The sequence below is a fragment of the Vipera ursinii genome, assembly GCF_947247035.1.
Source record: "Vipera ursinii genome assembly, chromosome: 1".
In the NCBI taxonomy this organism is placed as follows: domain Eukaryota; kingdom Metazoa; phylum Chordata; class Lepidosauria; order Squamata; family Viperidae; genus Vipera; species Vipera ursinii.
This window is the reverse complement of record NC_139512.1, coordinates 249,368,420-249,392,498: the sequence shown is the minus strand read 5'-3', so window position 1 is coordinate 249,392,498 and position 24,079 is coordinate 249,368,420. Positions and strand designations below refer to the sequence as shown.

The 24,079-nt window shown below is 37.4% G+C and overlaps 1 protein-coding gene across 1 annotated transcript in view; it reads right to left on the bottom strand.

The window, feature by feature from the left end:
- GRIK2 (glutamate ionotropic receptor kainate type subunit 2) overlaps window positions 1-24,079 on the bottom strand; it is a gene marked incomplete at both ends in the record, with an annotated part of 532,047 nt that overhangs the window by 177,055 nt on the left and 330,913 nt on the right. The window contains 2 exons of the mRNA XM_083352959.1: window positions 1,414-1,637; window positions 22,698-22,904. Coding sequence (XP_083209085.1) covers window positions 1,414-1,637; window positions 22,698-22,904 — 431 coding nt within the window. The remainder of the gene's footprint in view (window positions 1-1,413; window positions 1,638-22,697; window positions 22,905-24,079) is intronic.

Sequence of the window (24,079 nt, the reverse complement as noted above, 5' to 3'; positions counted from 1 at the left end):
AGGTAACTTTGTTTTTCTTGAAGACATTTTGATTCTTATCCAAGAATTGACTGAACTGAAGAAGCTTTTTGGGTGAGAAGCAAAACATCTTCAAGGAAAATAAAGTCCAGTTGCCTTTTCAAAAAGCATCTTTGGGACTCTGGTATCCTTGTTTTACTGGAATGCTATGGCAGTAATTTACTCATCTCAGTACCTAAGTATGTTTTTAAATCTGTTATTCTGATTTGCCTATTTCCAGGATTCAAGCAAGTTAAAAACTGCTACTATTGCCAATCGTTGTTCAGTTAATTAATGGGAGTTCAAAAGAGATAGGAGGAATTAGATTAAAAACCTATGGTTTTGTTAATCTGATTACTAGGTACCTGGATCTTAAAACCATATTGTGTCCGATTGTGTACATTTCTTCCACACTTGACCTACACTTGACATTTTTAATAGCTTTAGTTTTGTATTCTGAACTACACCATACAGAAATAGATGGGACCATGCTGCCTGTACCCACCATCACTTGCCTTGCTCCTCCTCACTGTCCTGACTTTTAGAAGCTTTGGTGACCAGATTCGAAATCATAAGGAAGGTATGCAAACTCCTGTCATCAGAAGTACAGTAAAACCTTGGTAAAGTAGACCTACATTTTATAGATGCAGGGTACAATGTACAATTTTTTTGTACAGGGTCCACCCATATTTAATGGACTATTACAATATGTGCTAATAGATTAACATTTACCCATTAAATCAAGGTTTAACTCAAACAGCACATTTTGCATCAATTAAATCACCTACAAATAACATAAATTCAGATTTAACAGACATTTGAATTTAATGGACATCCTCTTTCTCCCTTCCCAAATGATCCATTAAATCAAATTTCAATAATATATGGATTGCAATATAGTCTCTGCAAAGACAGAAACTAATAAAAAAAATGACAAGCCTTGGACCAGGGGGCAGGCTTCACTTTCCCAGCTTCATTTGCTGTTACTAGCATTATGTAGAGAGTTTTTGTCCTTAATTTCATTTAGAATTGTTGTGTGTTTTATGTGAATATCTATTTCTTGTTAATATAGTACCCAATATATAAAAATAAACTTTATTGCATTTCAAGACAAGATTGAAAGGGAGGAAATTGTTTCTAAAAAACTGTCAAATTTCTTCAATTTACTGTTAACAAATTTATAGAACTCATACTATTATGAAAAGATAAGGGGCACAGTCAATATGAAGCAGCACAAAAGCATTATATTGCAGGAACTTGATGCTAAATTGATGCTGACTTTTTCTCTGTATATAGATACAAGATTAGCAGTTAAGAATAAGAAAGAAGGAAGAATTTGTGACTTTTGACAATTATTGTTGAAGAGGACAAAAAAAATAACAATTGCCAAAAAAATCACAAGGTGTGACATGTTACCTGGCTATGACAAAGAGCACACAACTGACACCCAAGTAAGCCAGCAGAATATACATCCAGATATCAGGGGAGAGAGGATTCAGGAAGGAGAAGACACCCGGGTTTGTACCATTGGGCTTGTGGTACAAAATACTTATTCCGAGAGTCATAAAGGGCTTGGAAAAGTCGATGACCGTCTCTCGAACATACGTAATTGCCAAGGGTGCAACTGCAAGGTCAGCTTTCTGTTTGCAAAGGAAAATGAGAGAGAGAGAGAAAAAAAAAGAGAGAGAGAGAGAGAGAGAGAGAGAGAATAGACGGTAAGTCAAAAGCAGTAGGAAGGAGTAGGCAAACAAATTAAACAAGACTTTACATTTGGAAACTTGTCTTGGTACCAAGTATTAGGCCCGGGATACCTGCAGGACCGTCTGTTCCCAGGAACGACTTCCCATTGCCCTATGCACTCACACAGAGAGGGCCTCCTCAGGGTGCCGTCGGCCAGACAATGTCCCTGGCGACCCCCAGGGGGAGGGCCTTCTCTGTGGGGGCACCTGCCCTGTGGAATCAGCTTACCCTGGAGCTCCAGATGACCCCAGACCTCCGGTCCTTTCGTTGTGACCTTAAGACATTTCTTTTCCAACAGGCCAACCTGGACTGATGATAATGGGGTTTTTAATCTGGTTTTAAGGTTTTATTAATTGGGGCTATAGATATAGTTTAATTTTAATTTTAATATTTGTATTTTACTTGTATTTTATTGTTGTTAGCCGCCCTGAGTCCTTTGGGAGTTAGGGCGGCATATAAGTCCCATTAAATAAATAAATAAATAAATAAATAAATAAATAAATAAATAAATAAATAAATAAGCTGAAATTTAAATCCCTGCTTTTGCTCTTCTCCTCTTCCTCCTCTAATAAAATGGTTAACATTCACTGTTACTCTTCCCTTAGGGATTCCAAACATAAATGTTGACAAATGAAGTTAACACTACAGAGAAAAATATTGCACGTTAAGTTATTTATATTGTTTCATACTATACATGAATTTTGATTATTTTGTTTTTTAAAAAAATTATGTTGGAGAAATATAAGGTGTGATAAATTTGTATGCTGATAGTTTATTGAACTTAAGCTTTATTCTGTTGTGATTTTTCTGTCTCCCCTCTTAGATATTCCTGTATCAAGACCTTGCTTTTTTGTACCTAACTAGCTAAAATCAACCTCAGGAAGCACGTCATGTCATCTGAGATGAAACATGTAGAATACTTTAACCTTCTTGCAATAATTGTTGAACATTTGGTTATTTTTGAAAAAAAATGACTAATTCTTCTTCTTCTTTTATAGATTAGTTTTGGCAAGATGTTGGTTTTATTAGATGGATAATTACAATGTTCTGATTGTTTTTTTTCTTTAGTATGCAGTAAATTGCTTTTATTTTATTCTTTCTAAGCCTATGTTCTCTGATATGGCAACTCAAGTTTCTCCAAATCATAAGAATATTTTCAAAAATGCTTCTTTCAGAAATCTGTATATATGGCAAAAGTTATGTATGAAGATAAATGGGAAAGCTCATGAAAATATCATTAAAAAAAGAAAGAATTCTTTCCTCAAACATAAGTAAGAAAGATAAGTAACATTGTGAAATGAAAACTAAAATACTCATTGAAGTACAAGCCAGACAGCTCAAGCTCTCTCATCTTGTACTGAAACAATATTCTAATATAAATATATAAAATTAGCACCCAGGACTTAAGAATTATGAAAATTATTAATTTTAGACTAATGGATTGCAGCCTATGGCCTGTGTATTATGGCCTGCCAAATTTGTAATAATGTCCTGGATCTGTAAGACCAGATATGCTTTGGAACCCTTTTTTGGATATCCATGATAGTAGGCTATGTTTGACTTGAGTAACAAATTTATATAGAATTGTCCGAAATGGAAAATATGTCAAACTTTTTCCAAAATATGAAAGATTATCACAATATTTTGGTAAAGTTGTTCCATTTTTACTTTAAAATATGTCTGTTTATAATTTATATGATACCATCCTGATCTATATGAATGTTTTTCAGGGCCATTCTCTACAAAATATAAGTGACAAAGATTTTCTCTGTATATCAGATAATATTTTTCACCCGACAGTTAATTACTTTGAATCACATTCCTTGCTGACATTTTGATTTAGACCTCTGTTACCACGCACAATACTTGGCAAGTTATAGTGTCTGCAGCGTCAAAATATATTTAAAAAATAGCTTGTGTTCTGACTTAATAAGCCCTCTTCCTTTAAGAACAATGATTAGTTGCACGTAACTCTACATAAATTGCCACTTCCTTTCCTTTTTTTAAAAAAGGTAGTGAAATATACTGGAAATACAGGAAGGATGAACAGTCTCTTATCACAATGAAGCTCCCAATGCCTCATTTGTATTATTTAGCAGTGATATCTTTCAGTTGCCCATCTCTGTTGTGGAGACTAGTCTCACACATCACTCTAAGCCATGGTTTTCAAATTAGGGACAGTTGATCAAGTCATAGTTCACAAATAAGATCCATATTGCACCAAAATTTAAGTATAACATTTATCTGCTCTTGCTTTCTACCAGGTTTAAAGTTATGGCTTTTAAAGAATGTATGCAATATAGACCTTTCCAGGTAATATAATGTTCTTATCTACATTATCCCAAGTCAATATACACATATTAAAGCCAAAATACCAGAAGTAGAATAAATGCAGAGTAATACATATCCTACTTTGAATTTAAGCAAGATTTGACAGCTCGGTAGGCATGGAATAGTTGGAAGAAAAGGCTTGGTTGTTTTTTTATGACAACTATTTCTAAGGCAGTTCTGTGAGCAATGTGTTCTATTATTGACCTACAAACTATGTGTGCCTTCCAAGAGAAGAAGGAATACTTGAGTGATATTTTACACACTATTATGATAAATATTGAAGGGTCCCCTAATATTCTACAAGGGCATGTCCATGTATGAGGAGGGAGTGGTGGCAAACAACCCAAGAGAGCTGTAAAGTACCCATTCACCACATTGTCATTCTTAAATCCTTTGTTGATCATAGACTGCATGTTGTAAACTACTGCCTGAGAATAGTCTGGGATTTTCTTTCAAAAAATAAAATATAAAAAACAAAGCAGAAAGGAAAATAGTTGATGCAATTAAAACAAGTAAATTACCAGCAGACCACGGCATGCATATATTAAAGCCCATCAGAATGTGTAATATTTAGTTGTTCAATATGCCTTGAATAAGGAAAACAAGCATTACTCTGTAATGGCATATGATCTACTAATGTTTAATTGAACATCAGTGTATAGAATTAAAAGAAAACCAAATGAATGTCATCTATTCCAAATAGTTCAGCACCCCACCCCACCCTCATTTTGCTATGCAATTCGGTGAACAGGAATAAATTGCAGCTATGGAGCTTTTATTTGTTTTGCATAAAGATATGTAAACTAATCATTTGGATGCAATTTGAAATCAGCACAGAGACAAAAATAAGCCCATCTGCCTTCTAACTTGACTTTGACCCTGTGCTATGCTCAAAGCTAATGAGAAATATAAAAATCTAAACAGATGCCCATTTTATTAGTTTAAGGAAGATTACAAGACAAAGGACCTAAGATAAATTTATTGCATTTATTCAGTAAATATGACAATAAAAACATATTCATGAAATACTAACTAGAAAACAAGGTTTATATGTCCTTGGCAGAAAATATAGTAATATCTTAACCCATTTGCTTTAGTAATGAACACTAATCTAGAGTCAATTGACATTGTGGCATTCCTTCACAAATAGGAATAAATGAAAAAAAATATTAAAGCAGGTTCCCTATACTCTATGAGTTACTGAAAAAATGCAGATGAAATCATGGAATTTATTCTCTGTGGGTTTCTATTATTTTCATTCACTTGCAGCAGTGTTTTTCAGTAAGCATTTCTTTGAATCTTAAATGCATGAGGTAGTCCTCAAGTGATAATATCTAACCAACCCTCTTTTCAAATTACTTTTGATTTTTCCAGACATCATAACTGCATACAGTTATTTTCACCTGCTCATTCTTTGTTTAAAAATATTTAAACTTCAGCTTCATTGTTAGTTCTTACAGCAAGGACTGCTTTATATAATCTTGTGCTGAATTATTTTTCCTGCAGTAGAAGGTCTTCTGAACAATTTTTTCCAACATCATAATTCAAAGGCAACAGTTTTCTGATGGTCCAGCTTTCATTGCCATATGTTACAACTTGGAAAACCATCATCTTGACAATATGAACCTTTGTTGCCAGTATAATGTGACTTCCCTAGTCAAGATAATCCTGTGTTGAGAAGCATCCAAAGGGAGTTCAGATCACTACGTAGCACATAGTGCTACATCTGTTAATCATGGTGTCTCATACTGGACTCAAAACCCAACATAGAGTTTCTATGTATTCTCACTAATAAGTAATGATAAAGCTATTTTATTTATTTATTCATATCCTGCCTTTATTATGTTCACAAGTGACTCAAGGCAGTGAATATGTCCAACACACCTCCCTTCTCCTTTTTCCCCCCAAAACAACCCTGTGAGATGAGTTGGGCTGAGAGAGGGTGAGCGGCCCAAGGTCAACTAATTGGCTTCTATAGCTTAGGCAGCTCTTGAATTCACAGTCTGTTCCTTTCTAGCCTGGTACCTTAACTACTAGACCAAACTGGCTCTCTAATAGCTTGTTCAGGAAGCTATTCTTTTGTATCTCTTTGGGATTACAAAATGTAAGTTTAGATTTTGCTTAGCCCACTTTCTTAACAAGGTGAATGGCTGACATTGACAAGATTAGGATGTCCATACTGTTTGGTTCGAATTGACGAGGACTCAGAGTGGTTAACACTGAACGAGTTTATTGAATACACAAAGTCAACTGTCAAATGTCAAATGTTGCAACCCTTTTATAGAGAAAGCGTTTGAACTGTAACCAATACAACAGTCTGTTTTCCCGCTCCTTGGTTGTGGCGTCCAATGATTGCACCTTATTTTCCCGCTTTAAACCTTGCAAAGCTGCACTGTGTTTGCAATCTCTTTCATGGCTTATTGCTAACTATTTACATACACAACACCCCTTACCCCCCAGTTGGTGTCATTTCTTTACAAAATCCATTAGGTATTTTGGTGGCCTATGTATTCTAGAAGGGTATCTGTTACTTTGGCTGCTAGGGACCCTTCTTCCTGGTTGACTGCTTGGCTGCTGGTTACTATGCTGGTTACTACTAGACCTGGGCACAGGGTTACTGGCTTCAGATGTACTGCCTTGTGTATTAGGTTGTGTTTGGGATTCAGTTGTCACTGGCCTACTTCGCAGGGGTATTTCCCAATCAATTGGACTGAATTGTTGTTGATGGGCATCAGGAAATATGTCATCTTGCCCAACCACTACACCACTTTCTGGCCTAATGTTATCTGTACTGTTTGCCCTAACTGAGCTTTGGTCCCCCTCAGCTGGCACACACCCACTAGATCTTTTCCTCAGCTGGTCTATGTGTCTTTTACAGACCCTATTCCCTTCCCCCTCAATGATGTATGATAGGGGACCTAAGATTTCAGTTACCACCCCAGGAATCCATTTATCCCCTTGGGCGTAGTTCCTGGCCCAAATCAAGTCCCCCACTTCAAATGTTCTGTTAGGAATGTCTAATTCAATGTTTGGTTGGAGTCTGTCAGGGTGTAGTCTGTCCAACTTGGTCAAGATTTTTCTTCCCCACCTCATTTCAGCTGGACTTTTCCCTGTAGCCGAACAAGGGGTTGTGTGTTGAGCCAACAAGAACTCAGCTAGTCTCTGATGCCAGTCACCTCGAATGATTCTTTTAAGCACGTCCTTCGTGGTCCTCACGTTCCTTTCAGCCAATCCGTTGGTGGAGGGGTGGAAGGGTGCAGAAGTCTTATGCTTAATCGAGTTGGCCTTGAGGAAATCCTGAAATTCAATAGATGTGAATTGTGGCCCGTTATCAGACACTATTAAATCCGGCAACCCATGAGTGGCAAAGAGGCCCCTTAATGCCTGTATTGTTCTGCCTGCCGTTACTGAACTGACCGGTACTACTTCTAGCCATCTAGAGTAGCTGTCGACCACTACAAGGAACGTTAACCCCTGGAAAGGTCCAGCGAAGTCAATATGAATCCTGGACCAAGGATTCCTAGCTAGCTCCCATTTATGTGTGCGGATGTGTTGTTGTTCAGGCCTGGAACGTTGGCACAGATGGCAATTGGCAACGCATTCCTCAATGTCTTGGTCCAATCCTGGCCACCACAAGTGACTCCTAGCCAGGGCCTTCATCCTTACTATTCCGGGGTGTCCCTCATGCAATTCAAATAGAATAGCTGATTTGTGGATTCCTGGAATTACTACACGAGTTCCCCAAAGTAAGCAACCCATATGAACTGATAGTTCATCCTTCCTTCGGAAAAATGGACTGTATTTTACGTCCGGGTTGGCGTTGGGCCAACCGCTCATGACCCAGGCCATTACTCTCCTTAAGATGAGGTCCTTATTGGTTGCCTCAGCTATGTCTTTAGCAGTTAGGGGCAGATCAGGAATATCTTGTAGGGACATTACTTGTCCCACTGGGGCAGGGTCCTCCTCTGTTGTGCTAAGGGGCAATCTGCTAAGAGCGTCTGCATGACCCATGTCCTTACCTGGTCGGTATTGGAGGGAAAATGAATATGCTGAGAGGAAAATGGACCATCTCAGCATCCTGGGAGACATAATTTGGGGAGTCTGTTTATCTGTGGTAAACAGTCCCAGCAGGGGTTTGTGGTCTGTCAGTATTGTAAAGTTCCTGCCATACAGGTAGTCGTGGAACTTTTTAACTCCTGCCACTATGGCTAAAGCTTCCCGGTCAATTTGAGCATAGTTCCGCTCTGCCTTGGTTAGTGTGCGGGAGTAGTAAGCAATGGGTCTTTGCATTCCCTGGGTGTCTAAATGGCTGATTACTGCCCCAACGCCATAAGGCGAAGCATCGCACGCCAGGTAGATTGGTCTGTTTTCTATAAAGTGGGTTACAGTTGAGCTACTGGAAAGGATATCTTTTAAGGTCTGGAAACTCGCTTTGTGCTTGTCTTGCCAATGCCAAGGGGTCTTCTTATCTAAAAGCCTGTGCAGTGGTTCTGCAATGGCAGCCTTATGTGGCACAAAAGTGTGATAAAAATTTACCAAGCCTAGGAAGGCCTGTAGCTCAGCCTTGTTCCTTGGTTCAGGCGCCCCTTTTATTGCTTTAATTTTTTCAGGGGTAGGGTGGACTCCGCTTTTGTCAATCCTGAACCCCAAAAAATCAGTGGACTTAACCCCTATGCTACATTTTTCCTTTTTTAATTTTAATCCAGCCTTTCTAAATCTACCCAGTACCTGTTCCAGTCGCTCTACTAACATTCCTTCATCTTTTCCAGCTATTAGGACATCATCAAAGTAAGGGCATACTCCAGGTATGCCCTTTAAGGTCCTCTCCATCACTTCTTGGAAGATGCCTGGAGCAGCTGCAATTCCGAATTGCAGTCTGTGGACTCGGAACGCCCCCTTGTGGGTAACAATTGTCTGTGCCTCTGCAGCCTCTTTGGAAACAGTCAACTGTAAGTACGCATGCGCCAAGTCGAGCTTGGCGAAGATGGCGGCGTCCTGGATCGTGGCGAGGACCTGCTTCACCGTCGGGACCGGGTAAGCATGCTTTTTCATTCCAATGTTGAGGGTCGCTTTATAGTCGGCGCAGATCCTCACATCCCCATTGGGTTTGAGGGGTGTGACGATCGGCGTCTCCCACAAACCGCCCTCAACGGGTTCTAAAACTCCGAGGCCTACAAGCCGGTCGAGCTCGGCCTCGATTTTTTCTTTTAAGGCAAAAGGTACCCTCCGGGCCTTTAGCCTGATTGGGTTTACTGAGGGGTCTAGGTTAAAATTAATGGGGGGCCCTTTGTACTTGCCTAGAGATCCATCGAATACGTCTGCAAATTCTTTGCAGACGGATTCGAGGGTCTTATTTCTGATCACTGAATTTATTCCCCCTATCCAAATTCCCAGGGCAGGAAACCAATTAAGCCCTATTAAGCTGGTCCTATTCCCCTCCGTAACTATCAAATCTAAGACCCCCTTAAACCCCTTAAAGTTTACTCTAAGGCTGGTCTTTCCTTTTACGATTATTGGACTTTTTTGGAAGTCCATTAATTGAATATTTGTTGGACTAAGTGGAATTCTTTTTCCACTTAGTTGTTCGATTTTCTCAAGGGTTTCAGTGGAAATTATCGACACTGAAGCCCCTGAGTCGATTTCCATTCTGCAAGGGACCCCTTGCAGAAGGACTGTAATTTTTAATTTTCCGTCCGGAAAATTGTGCCCCCTTCCCTGCCGTCTCCGATTGACTCGGGCCACCTCCCTTAGGTTTGGAAATTTCGCCCGGGATCTAGGGGTCTCCTTGCCACTAGCATTGGGGGTTACCTTACCCTCTGGCCACACATCGACTTCATTCAGACGGGAGTCCCGAACGCGGTTTCTGCAGATGGCCTGGATGTGGCCGGTCTTGCCGCAAGCCCTGCACTTGGCGGTGCGGAATCGGCAGGAAGCGCGGGGATGGTTGCCGCCACAGCTGCCACATCGGTTCTGGGTGTCGTTGTCGCGCGGTCTGGTTGCGGTGTCCCGCCACGGTCGTTGTGCCCCGGTCGGTGGTCTTTGCGGTGTTGCGGGTTGTTGCCGGCGGCCTGGTTCAGGCCCCTCGCTTCTAAGTTGTCTGGGTGCCATCTTTCCAAATCGCCTGGAGACTTCGGCAATCTCTTCCTCCCACTGCTGATCCACCTCCCCGCAGTCCACATAGCCCTCTTGGTTAATTTCAGGTGCTGTCGCCATGCTACTGCGGGGGGGGTCGCGATACCCGGTTGACTCATACGTTAGGAGTTCGTCGAGCACTTCCTGTAAATCGCCGGTAGGTTTGGCGATTATTCTATTTTGTAATTGTTCATCGCGTAAGCCCAGCACGACTCTGTCCCGAATCCTAATTTCTAAATTATCGTATTTGCAACGTACTGCGGCTTCCCTGACGGCAGCGACGAATTTCTGTATGGACTCCCCCGGTCTCTGATTTCTCTTCTCGAAGATGCGCCGCCAAAAAAGTTCGGACCTTCGGGGAGTAAAGTGAACCTTTAGTTTTGCAAGGAGGTCGGCATAGGGCACGCTGGAGACTGGTTGTGGCTGGCACAGCCCGACAGCGACTCTGTAGACCGGTGTGCCGCAAATTGTCAAAAGTGCCGCCGCTTTTTTTCGGTCGTCAGTGATTCCGTTCACTAACAGGAATCCTTCGACCTGACCAATGAATTCTTCCCAATCTTCGGGGAAGTTAGGGTCAAATTCCTTCAGTGACCCGATTTGCGCCATTCGGAGAATTTTTTTTCCTATTCTGCCGCGGCCGCTCGGTTGACTGTGACTCGCTCTGACTTTGCCGCCTTCACGACAATTCTTCCTAATCTCTGGTCTTCTGTCAATCCCACCTTCGTCGCCAGTTGTTTGGTTCGAATTGACGAGGACTCAGAGTGGTTAACACTGAACGAGTTTATTGAATACACAAAGTCAACTGTCAAATGTCAAATGTTGCAACCCTTTTATAGAGAAAGCGTTTGAACTGTAACCAATACAGCAGTCTGTTTTCCCGCTCCTTGGTTGTGGCGTCCAATGATTGCACCTTATTTTCCCGCTTTAAACCTTGCAAAGCTGCACTGTGTTTGCAATCTCTTTCATGGCTTATTGCTAACTATTTACATACACAACACATACATATCTATAAACTCAGTGATATTTTCCATTATGACCATAATCTCTACACAGCAGTAGGTTCCATTACAATAGTTTCAATATGACTTGCTATCAAAACTGTTATAATAGCTAAAGATCTGGCTATACTAAGAAATTCTGTAAATAACCAGATGATACTAATACGTTTGTTCCCAGTGGCTACCATAAAGAAATCCATTGTTACATAGGGAAAAAAATGTTCAAATATTTAAAACATAAAAGATATTGTTTCAGTTGCTATTTTGGAGAGTTATAAATACCGAATATTTTCCTATTGTTTTAAAGGCCCTAGGCTGTTCCATTGCAGATTGCAATTTTTAAAATGTATTTATTCATATTATTCTTTTAACCTGCTTTTATTATTTCTATAACTCCGTGGTGGGGAACCGATGGCACGGGTGCCACAGGTGGCATGCAGAGCCCTCTCTGTGGGCACACACACCGTTGGCCCAGTCCTAGGCCTTCAGCTGGGTTTATAAAACCTTTTTGCTTTAGGCCTCCACTGCCGTGTGAAAAAAAAAGGTTCAATTAATCAATCAATTTCAACTTCTTGTGGGGAAAAAAAAGATCTTGCAAAGTTGGAATTGATTGATTGAACTTTTTAGTCCCACCCAGTCTGCCGTTACCACTGCAGCCACGCCCACCCAATGGGCCATGCCCACCAAATGAGCCACACCCACCCAATGGGTCACACCCACCTGGCACCTGACGATACATGTGGGTTTTGGGTTGCAGTTTGGGCACTCTGTCTCTAAAAGGCTTGCCATCAATGCTATAACTAATTCAAGGTGTCAGAGAGAAAGTAACTGGCCAAAGTCACCCACTTCTTACAGCTTATTAACTTGAGTGAAAACTAGTCTCTTTTGAGCAATATATCCTCCTATTTGTTTAAATACAGATTAGTCTGATTTCATCTATTGGTAAGATGATTTGCTATTATATAGCCACAAAATATCATCAATGTTTAAAAGATATTTTTTTCCAGATTAATCTAACTTAGAAAAATATAAACAATTGAAATGTGTTTCCAAATTACTTTCATTAGTATAAAGTTATTAAATAATACCATGCAGTGTAACAGGTCTTTTGAGTCCAGAATCATCAACCATATATTTGTGTTTTTAGTAATTCAGCCGAGGTTTTTTCCTTTGGTATTCAGTATTTTGCAGTATTCATTCATATTAGAAATAAGTTAATCATGTATAAAATGAGAATGAATGCAATCCTAAAAAGTTATTTTGCTTGACTTCAGGTATGGTCTCACCAATACTTACTAAATAATCATGCCTAGTACTTTAATACATGAAAGAAAAAGGCTGTATAAAGAAGTATTTAGCCATAAATCAGCATGTTAATGAAAAATATAAGTATCTATATAATCTAGGAATAAGAGCATTGTTTAAATTCACAGCCTTGTAACGATTGGAACCATTTAAACAAGTGATGGTCTGAGAGATTAATTCTACTGCAGTCTTTAATTTAGTTATGGAAAATCACAGGAAAGCCAGAACGTCAAGGATTTCCAAAAGGAAGGAGACTGGGGGCCAGCATCAACTCTGGTGGAAGAAGGCTCCAAAGTTCAGGGGCAATGGCAAAGAATGCTCTCTTCCTGGAGCCTACTAGTTGAAATTCTTTAACTGGCAGCATTTCCAACAAACCCTTCCTACCTGATATAGTGAGATAAGCCGATATAATGGGAAAAAGATGGTTCTTCAGGTAATCTGCCTCCCTGACATGTAGGGCTTTAAAGGTCATAATTAATACCTTGAATTGGACTCAGAAACAAACCTGCACCCAATGCAGTTCATGCAGCAGAGGTGTTATGTGCGCCATCCTAGTGTGCCCAAGCCACATTTTGTACCAACTGAAGCTTTCAGATACTTTTCAAGGGTAGACCCAAGTAGACCATGTTGCAATAATCCAGACAGGATTTAACCATGGTATGACTGACTAAAAAAAGAGTCTCCTGATCCAGGAAGGAGTGTAAAAGATGCATTACACAAAGCTGAGTGAAGGTTTTCCTAGCTACAACTGCCACCTGCTGTTTGAGCAGGACCCATGAGTCCTGGAGGATCCCCACATTATGCCTCAGAGTCTGTCTGGGGAAATGCAACACTCAACTGTTTATGATAGCTCCAATCGTTCTTGGGGGGGAAATTTCAGAAGGTGATGGTGGCTGGCTTTTGCTTAACAAATAAGTATAGGCTTGCAGTGTCTTTTGGGAATCCATCCTGACCTCCCCTGCGATGAAGGTGTATGCAGAATTTTGGAGTTTGGCACCATCAATAGATTTATGACACCCAACTCAGGCAGTTTCATAATGAATAATGAAGCCCAATCTAAGCAATTCTTTGCCTTGATCAGAATCTACATCTTTCATCCCTGGGTCTACATACCCATAGAAATTGACCTAAATACCAAACTAGCCAGCAATATTATTGTCAGAATAGCAGCATATATGCATTAAAATAATTGGTTTTAAATTAACTAATATAAATTGATATAGTAAGCAAGTATCTTTTGGTATATTTATTAAAAACCAGAATTTGTATGGACAACTGCAGGTCTTATAAAGTATAACAATACTTACAACTAAAATAAAAAAGTTCCTTTATATTAATATTCTATGTACTGCAATGAAAACAGTGGGAAAGAGATGCAAATAAATCAACATATCAATTTAATACATAAATAGATATTTGTGCCAAAGGAACCAGTGATTCATTAACAAACGTGTGACACATACCAGATCTGTCAGAATGATGAAAGCATCATCACAGTTTTGTGATGCAGGTTCTACCCTTCCTGGGCATTCATGCAATGAACATAGACAAGGTCGGGCTAGCCTCACTCTGACTCCTTATCTGACTCCTGTCAAAGCTACTGGTAGGCTCACCCTGAATTGGCTGCAAAAGTACAAATATTTAACCTAATTCCTAAAATTAGATTTGTCCCAAACTGCATGTCTACCGTGAAATCTAAAGAAATGTATGTTTGGAAATGCTAGACAAAATCTCTTCTTTCAACTGACACAGAACTTGATTGTTTAAAATAAATGTACATGATAGTAAGAGTCTTTTGAATACCTTTGAGGACACAGTGCAATAATGGAAAGTTAAAACAAAGCTTTGGCTTGTGTACAGTGGTTAAATGATGCATTAGAGACTTGCTTGCCATCACCAAAGTCAATCTAGTAAGGGCAAAACCAATTGGCTTGTTTGAGTTATAACAAATAGCACTGAAGATTAAAAAAAAATAAGGCTCTTTGATACCGAGTCTCATGGACAGAGCGATTGGACTATACAATATAAAAAGACGAGAATTTTTTCCGATTTATTGCATATCTATATAATAAATTTCCTACATCCAGCCAATGGATATCAGGCCAAGCAGAATAGAAATATCATTGCATTGGCAACTTAAACAAGAAAAAAATATTTAAAAAAATTAAGATGCCAATGGCTAAAAATTAATAGTGGACTAAAATGTGAACAAGAAAAAACAATGGCTGATAATTTGATTAGTTAGCTTTTGGAGATATGCCTTAATAAATCTCCAAAACTAACTTAATACGGTATGCTTAATTTAATATAATTGTTCATGATTTCCTGTAGAGACAAAGTTCAGGCATAAAACAATCATGCTAAAACTAATGTTAAATAATTGTATGGCACAACATAAAAACACAATCTGAACAGGTAGCCTTGAAAGAGCTAAGGTGTACAATGAAAGGAAACAATTAGGCAAGGCTTGAAAAATACAGTAATAAGCATTAGGAAAAGACAAAATTGAATACAAAAGCTCAGGTTCTGTTTAAGGTTTATATCGATGTTTGAATGAGTGATACCCATCCAGTGGTGGGATTCAGCTGGTTTGCACCACTTTGGCAGAACCAGTAGCTAATTTTTTGTTGCCCAGGCCCTGAATGGACTTCCGGAAGTGGCATCCACACAGAGAACCGGTTGTTCACATATCTGACTCCCACCACTCTGCCCATCTAACTATTTATGGCACTTATGGTTAATAAATGATATGGCTGAACGATCTTTATCATTCCATGTTAAACAAACAAAAGCTAAATGGCAGGAAAAGAGTTCTGGGGAAAAAATACTCAGTAATTATCAATATCATTGTTAACACTGATATTGATAACTACTGAGTATTTTTTTCCAGAACTCTTTTCCTGCCATTTAGCTTTTGTTTGTTTAACATGGAATGATAAAGATCGCCCAGTGAAACAGTTCTTTCTTACTAGTTCAGTCATTCTTATCCAAAATTTCACTGATAGACTGAAGTAGACTGCAATCCTGAGAAAATTCTGTGTTTAACTCCCCCCCTTGGTATATATGATGTATGTATGTGTGTGTGGCCCAAGGCAAGAATGGCAGCAAACACATTTAATAAATAAATAAATAAATAATATGTAATATAATTTCTTTTTACAGAGTTTAAATGCATATATTCAGGGGTTTAAAAAGAATTCTGTGTACGATTAAAAATAGAAGCACGAGAGAGATTTCCGATAAAGATGTCCACATTTTAGAAAATAAATGTTTCAAAAAGCACCTCATCAATTTCGTGCTTTTCATTGTCCATACGCCAACGCTGATAGCATGAGAAATAAACTAGAGTAAATCTGATTTAAAAGAAATAACAGTGGGATGATTCCCATGATGAGATTATAGTAATGGAAGGCCACATGCTGTTAAAAAAAAAAGGACAGAAATAGCAGAAAAGCAGGGAGAGCCAAAGTATATGCATATTAAAAATGTACATCCCTGTTAAAGTAAGTGGCGAAGCAAATAAAAACAACACTGTTGTTGGTGTCTCCTCCAGGGGAAAAACAGATCAGACAAGCCTCTTTCAGAAGCATTCTGCAGATCTTTCAAAGGGGCATGAAATCATAGGATTCATTTGTGAGTTGATAACAGCCAGAGACAGAGAAACAAACAAACTCTGTATAGAGGAACTTTTTTTAGAAAAATCTTACACTTTTTCCCTTTGCAAATAATAATAATTTTGTCTTTTACTATGTTTTAAATCTAATTATTTTACTTTATGGTTCCTAATCCTATCTCAAAGGGTCTATGATTTATAACATGACTCTGTCTTCTCGATGGTTTCTATTATTTAACTGTATTCTATATAGTTCCCTATGTTCTACTGTACAATTCTATATTTTACAGTCCATTCGTCTATAATTTGCAAATGTGAGTCTTCTGCTGTAGCTCCTACCCTTTGGAATCTTCTACACACAAACAAACACACACACACACACACACACACACACACAGACGAATGTGAGGATGACCTCATTGCTTCTCAGATTCCAAAGGTCCCTCAAGACCTGTTATGCTAATCAGCCTGAGGACCCCAGGGGACGGGTGAACTAGTGAGGCAATGCCATTTAACATCCCTTTCTCTGTTCTTCTTTTAGCTGTTTTTACAGTTTTTAAATGTTTTTGATACTTGTTAACAATAATTATTTAAAATATTTATTCCTTTAGTTTTGTTGTACATCACCCAAATCAATTTGCTTGTTACATGGGCATCTATATAAATTAAATAAATAAATAAATAAGAAAAAAATATTCATAACTTTGGTTTCCTAGTCTGTCCTATCTCAAGGGGCTGACAATAACTGAGCACTTCTAAATGTTATCTGACAGCTCTGGGTTTTTGGTTTTTTTTTTTAAAAAAATGCTTCAGGTCCTTTTATTTAGGCAACAGTATCTGCTTTTTGTTTAGGCAACAGTTTCTCCAGCAAGGTCATCATTCTTATTCTCTACACCACTCCAAATGGTTCTTTGGCTCCTTTTTTCAAAACAAAACAAAACCCAGAAATATTAAAGAGAATTATTATAAGGACCACATGGGAGGGAAGATGAAGAGAAAAGGTGTTCAAAATAGTTGGGAAAGAGAAGAAAAAAAGAAGGGAATAGTAAGGGAACCATAAAAAAATTCCAAGAAATAGAAAAAATGGAACATAGAAAAAGAAATTAAAAATAAGTTTAATAACAATCTGAAATGAAATGTAATAAAAGTGAAATGGATATAGAAGGGGGTGCAGGTCATAGTTTAGAGAGATTGGTTGAGATGAGTTCAGCAAAATTTTAAGTACTGGGGAGGGGAGAAGGCCAGATATCAAACTAATAAATTATACATACATACTTTTATTATATTATTGTTTAACATAAGCAATTATTTAAAATTATATCCAAACTAAGACACCTAAAGGATTTAAAATTAATGCAACATGACAATGGTGGAGCTGATGGTGGCACTGGTGGTTAAAGTTAAATACTCCCTCCAGTCAAACATGGTTCTTGATGACTCTATATAGATACATCTATGTAATTTTATGGCAGTAATACAGATGTGTTTTACTATGGCTGTTTTCTGAGATGTTCCTAGCATACATCCTTAGGATTTCTTTATAGTTTTCCATCCAAGTACAAAATAATGTAACTCTTCTTAGCTTCCACAGATCAGCTAGAACATCTCATTTCTACCACTTGGTTTGACAGTGGTGGGATAGATGAGAACAAATATGCTTAAGGCTGAGGGCTGGTAAGAAAGTAGATCTTCCAAGATCTTCCAAGAGAAAACAACCAAGCTCAGCAAGCAGCAAGGACTCCATCTTCCATGACAGATCGGTTAATCTAGATGACATTGCTTTCCCCTTGAGGGGATTCTTCTAGAGAATTTGCTATTTGAAATCTAAGAAGCTTTTGGGAACAATATCAATTTGTACCAACTACAATTTTTCCTGGGCAGAGCAGGACTTACCACACCATTTTATGTACTGGTAACCTCAGGGATGAATTACTGTAATACACTCCATATGCCACTCCTCTTGAGAGTTTGTTTTACAGATTTCATTAGTATAGAATCCTCTGGCTAGTTATTCATTGTAGTTCCTTAACATGCACATATATTAGCTACATTGAAGACTTCACTGGCTATTGATCAACTGTCCAACTGTTGGTGTTAATTTATAAGTGGCTCAGAAGTAGATTCTACAAGAAACCACCTGTTTCCATATACCCAAACTTGATTTTCTGATAAGAACTGTTACTGTAAAAATGTGAGCATTCCTTGTAGTAATGCCTCCCTTATGGAGCACACTTCCAATGTAGACTAGGAAATTTTCTACTAAAAGTATGTCGTATTAAATGACATTAAAATAAACTGTAAAACTAAAACTAAATTAAAATTATTTGCTTGTGGAGCATTCTCTTGATTTTCTTCTTTACTTTTAATTGGCTGCCCTGATTATCACTTATTAAATAACTGGTATTACTGTTTTTACTTTTATCTGTTTTTATTTAAAGATTTCTATTTTGCTGCCAACAAATGCAAGAAGGATGAAACCATCTCTATCAAGCTATTCTTATTTGGATTAACTTCATTTCTTCATTCCAAAGTTGAGCTTTTCTGGCTCTTAGATTCATAAGAAGGGAAAATGAAGAAATCATTCTTCATAATACTCCAAAGTTCAGGAAGATTAATGCAAACAGTCATTTGAAACTAAAGCAATAAGTGAATCTGATTCCCAATTCCCTAAGCCAAACAAGAAGAATGGAAGAGCAACAGTATTGAGAGCTGTTGAAAAATGGAAGAGAGTCATGTTGGTCATATCATATCTTTCATTCAATTACAAGACTCATTAAAGAACTCCAGACAGAAGTGAAAATCAACTTCATGCTGAAGTATCTAGAATTGGTTGGTAACCCACTTTACCAATCAGTTCCAGGCAATTCACCATGAATTTGATCAACACATTTAATCAGCTAGCCCTGAAATGAAAGTTAGAAGTAATCCAAAAATTACTGAAATTGCTTGACTCAAGAATAGGCTTTTGTTTATAATTAAGTTACTTTCAGTTATAAAATAAATTCAATGGCAATTGCAGTATAAAGATGTGCAAAAGTGCCCTTAAGTATAATTTAAAAGAGCTGATGTATTAGGAATTGTAACTGGTCATTCTCAACAGTGACTTATTAAAAAGAAAGTGCTATGAGACATGACATTTGGCAAGCACAGATGTAGTTGTCAAATGTGCAGATGTTTATTTCTCTGGGCACGCTTGGAGTTAAAATCTACTGTGAATATTTTATTATCATGCTACCTGAGTCATAAAGGACATATTGTCCAACCTATGGTCAGCACTATTTATTAGTTTCACAGGATCTGCTCAGGTCAGAATCAAAGCTTTACTTGGACAGGAAGACAAGGAGAATGGAAGATGCTCAGTTTGGTCCTACACAAATTAATCAGGGAAATATTGCAGATAGGATCTGGCCTATGTTATTGGTACAGTTTTATCAAAACAGTGAAAGTATCAGAATAATTAATAATTTCTACTTTTAATTTACCTCAACTAGCTTTTCAGTTTTTGAAAATCATGACATTTGTGTAAACCTGCATTTGTTCCTAAGTACCCAAATTAACATTCCTAATACACATTCCTCCTCCTATTTTCCCCACAACAATAATCCTGTGATGTGGGTTGGATTGAGAGTGAGTAAATGGTCCAAGGTCACAACTGGATTTCATTATATTTATATTATATGTATATCATATTATATTATATTCATAATTAATCTTGTTACATAATGTAGTAGTATAGTATAATAATACACAAATGTGGGTATGGATGTATGCGTATATAGTATATATATATATGTGTGTGTGTGTGTGTATGTGTGTTCATTAATTCAAAAGGAACTTTATATATATAGAACTCTCTCTCTCTCTCTCTCTCTCTCTCTCTCTCTCTGTGTGTGTGTGTGTGTGTGTGTGAAAGAAAGAGGAGGTAGGTGAATTTAAAAAAAAAAAAAAGAAATGTGGACAAATTGAAACAAATTGCTTGCTAGCTAGACCCAGAAGAGCTCAGGAGGCTGTATTGATAACCATCTTCATTAATCACTCCCTTGACTTAAACCAACCACTTCAGGGTGAGATATAAATCAATTTGATTACTTGTGTAAGTGTTCACCAATGTGAGAAATTGGTTGCACAACCTACACCCTCCAGCTGAGTTGTATATATCTTTTAACTAAAGAAAGGCTTTCATTAGGCAACCTAGGGGTTTTTTTTACTTATGATTGTGTGAAACAGGGAAATGTAAATTGTGTTGTGGATGGGGAGAAGAAGGAAGAAAACAGTAAGGAGGTAAAAGAGAGCCAGACTGTCTAGAGGTTAAAGGACCAGGCTAGAAACCTGGAGACTCTTCTAGTCTCATTTGAGGCATGAGTTACCAGTCTCTCTCTCCCTCTCCCTCTCCCTCTCCTTCTCCCTCCCTCCCTCTCTCCTTCTTTCTCTCTCCTTCTCTCTCTCTCTCTCTCTCTTCCTCCCTTTCTCTCTCTCTCTGTCTCCCCAAACTATCTCACAAGATGGTTGTTGTGGGAAAACAGGAGGACGAAGGTTACTAAGTATGTGTTTGTGTGTCCTGAAAGATGCATGCATGTACATGCACACATACCATAACATACCTAAGACTTTCTTGGTATTTTCCTTGAAAATGTTTCATTTCTCATCCAAGAAGCTTTTTTCAGTTTTGTTCCAAAGCTATTCATGTAGGAAACTTTTTTGATGTTGAGATGTATAGTATTCTAAAGTTCTTATTTTATACCCCACCTTTATCTTTTATAAAAAAGATAAAGGTGGGATATAAATAAATAAATTAATAAATGTTATGCTGTTCTAATTTCCAATCCCTCCCACATTTTTTAACTATAGAGGTTATCATTTAGAATTATTTAAACCTTTTATGATTTAAATAAGAAGAGAGACAGGATGGCATTTTTCAAAGTTAGAATTAATTTCTGAAAGTAGCTTGCAGTTATTACTGTCTAAAAGCCATATTAGAATATGTATGTAGGCATTTGAGTGCTAAATGCTAAAGGAGGTTATTCTTGCTTGTAGCTTTCAAAAGAAAAAAGAAAAAGAAGACATACTGTTTTTAATGTTTGACCTTTGAAAAGAAATCATTTGTACTATTTTTGCTGCAGAATATGTGGACAAAATTATCATTTATATTTTAATGCAGCCTTTCTCGCTCTGTGCCCCTTCAGATATGCTATGATTCAGCTTATCTCAAATCCAGCCAACATTTCAAATCAAACACAATTTATATAATCTTAAATATTCTATTAATTCTCTTTGGCATACACTTTAGTTTAAAATTAAGAATTCAAGATAATGTGTTTGACAGGTGGCTATATCCGTGAGTTGGACCCACACCATTAAACTTTAATGAGAAGATGTATTCAAAAGTATATTTAACATGTGAATCTAAGGAATAATTGGATGGAGACCTCAAATGATAGGAAGATCTACGGTAATAAGATTTGAAAGCCTCTAAGGAAGTAATTGATTGCCCCCATCAAAATAATAATCTTAAAACAATTCCATTCTTTCCAATAAAAAGTATCTATTTGAATGACAGAACCACTTCTTTTTTTGTTGTTGGTGTTAAATAGCAATAGCTCTAAGAATCCTTCTTTTATTGCCAGTGTTTTTTTATCACATGCCTTGTTATTGAGTGTTTTTCTAAAACAAATGTAAATCTGACAAAATACAAAAAAGCTGAAGAGAATTGCCTAATTTTCAAGAGGACTAAATTTTGTTTCCAGGAAACCAGATTCAATTGGTACCACCTACTGAGAGAATATGTTTTAAAAGCTGTGAAGTGATGCCTGTAATTGCTTGTAATGGTATCTGTTTTGACTCACATTGAATTACCCTGCTGTTTCACTATACATTGATATTTCTCTCTAATCTAAGATTTCACAGATGATATTTTAAATGGAAGAAGCAGGACACTTCTCAGAAAGTGTCTCTGTAAGTTACAGCACTAAATACAATCCACAGCAATAACAAAATTATAAAATATTGTGCTAATTAGCAAAGAAACCAAGGAAACTGAAGGGCCTTAATAGAAAGGCTTTGAATTATCAAACTTAACACTAGATTGGGAAAGGACTTTTAGAATTAGGATATTACCATGGAAATGTTCTTGTCCACCATCAATAACATAAGAGAATCAGTCCCAGACAAACCTTTAAGCATACTGACATTTCAGTATGTCAATAAATTTGTATGGAAGAAAGTTCCAATTAACTTTTAAATGAAAACTACACATATTGTTGACTGCATGATAGCATTGTTTCTAGATTGTGGAAGAACAAACAACAAATGCCCAGTTCCATAAAATTCTCCAACAAATAAAGAAGGAAGTTAAATAGCACAATCTTAATTTTCTATACACATAACATTCGAAATAAAGAGCTCTGTAGCTAAAAGGACAAACGATGGTACCAGGATGAGAAACACCTGCTTCATCCTATCCACCATAACACAATGTTACATAAAAATGTCAAATGTAAATAATACTTTTTATTCCATGAAAGCTTGCACAAATTTCTTGTTGAAGGATTACGGAGTCAAAGATGAATAATAAAGTAACTTACATGATCAATTAGTTCTCGAACCATGCCATTCCATTGTCCACTACCATCATCCCGGGCTCCATATTTTCCATCTTCCACCAATCTAATTTCATATGTAAATCCAAGAAACGTTGATAGTTCCCTAAGGAGATCGATACAATATCCCTCAAATCTATCATTCCCGTATAAAGGTTTATCAGATTTCTTGAACATCACATATGGCTCTTCCTGAAAAAAGAATATAAATAGAGAAGAAATAAAATCAACTATTATTTTTAATACTTTTTACAACATCATGAAAATTCAAAAGATTTTCCCTAATACAACAGTATGTACAAAAGTCTTGTTTTGAAATCGGTAAAGGCACTCTGTCCTTCGCAAAACTCACTCAGCTGCTTTACATATTTCCTATGTACAAAGAAGTTATGCGGAGTACTATTTTTATTGAGAGACACTTTATTTTTTTTATTTATTCAGCTATTACTAAGGAATTATAGCTTTTCTACTTGAATCTGAATCCAGCTTGTCAACTATGATTACATAATTAAAAATAGCAGTTAAACATTATAATTGCTTAGAAATAAAAATTGTACAATATTTACATGTTTCAAAATGTAGAGTAATAATAAGAAACAAATGTAATCCAGTGGTTTTATGGGTGAATCTTTCATCATGTATATGAATAAAAAGAAGACAATGAGCAGAATTCTCAAATTTCACCACAACTAACCTACTTTCAGTTATAACTCAGTGATATTGTGTACACTATCCAGAGAAGATAGTCTGCCTTCAGATCCAACTAGAGTTTTGAAAGACCTATCAGAAATCCTGGAGAGATGCTGACATGGCATGTACAGATATACACTATAAACAGCTCCCCTTTTCCCTATCATATCAAAATTAAGAATCAAGCTAAATACTTTATGGTGGTTGGGTGTAATTGAGAATCACATGGAGCTAATAATCTCTGTCAGTATCCAGTTGTGACTGCTTTCCAAAATAATTGCAAACAATCCCAACAACTGACAGAACATTGCTGATTATTGGATAGGAACTATAATATAAAATGAATGCAAAACATTTACCAGTTCCAATGTTTACTCATATTCCAGGACCTGTTTCTTGAAAATAAGCAAATGGAAACAACCAATACATGTATATTTATTCCCATTATGGGAACACAGTTGGTCAAAACATACAAACATGAAATACCAACTGATTTCTACCTAGGTTTGACTGGAAGGAATAAAAATAGATAGGTCAACAAAATTACTCTTATTCTGCAAAGAAGATTACTACGATAGGCAAGCCACTACGTCAAGAATCAGCTGCCGGTTGAGCTCCGGATGGCACCTGACCTTTGCTCCTTCCGATGCGGTCTGAAGACCTACCTATTTGAGCAA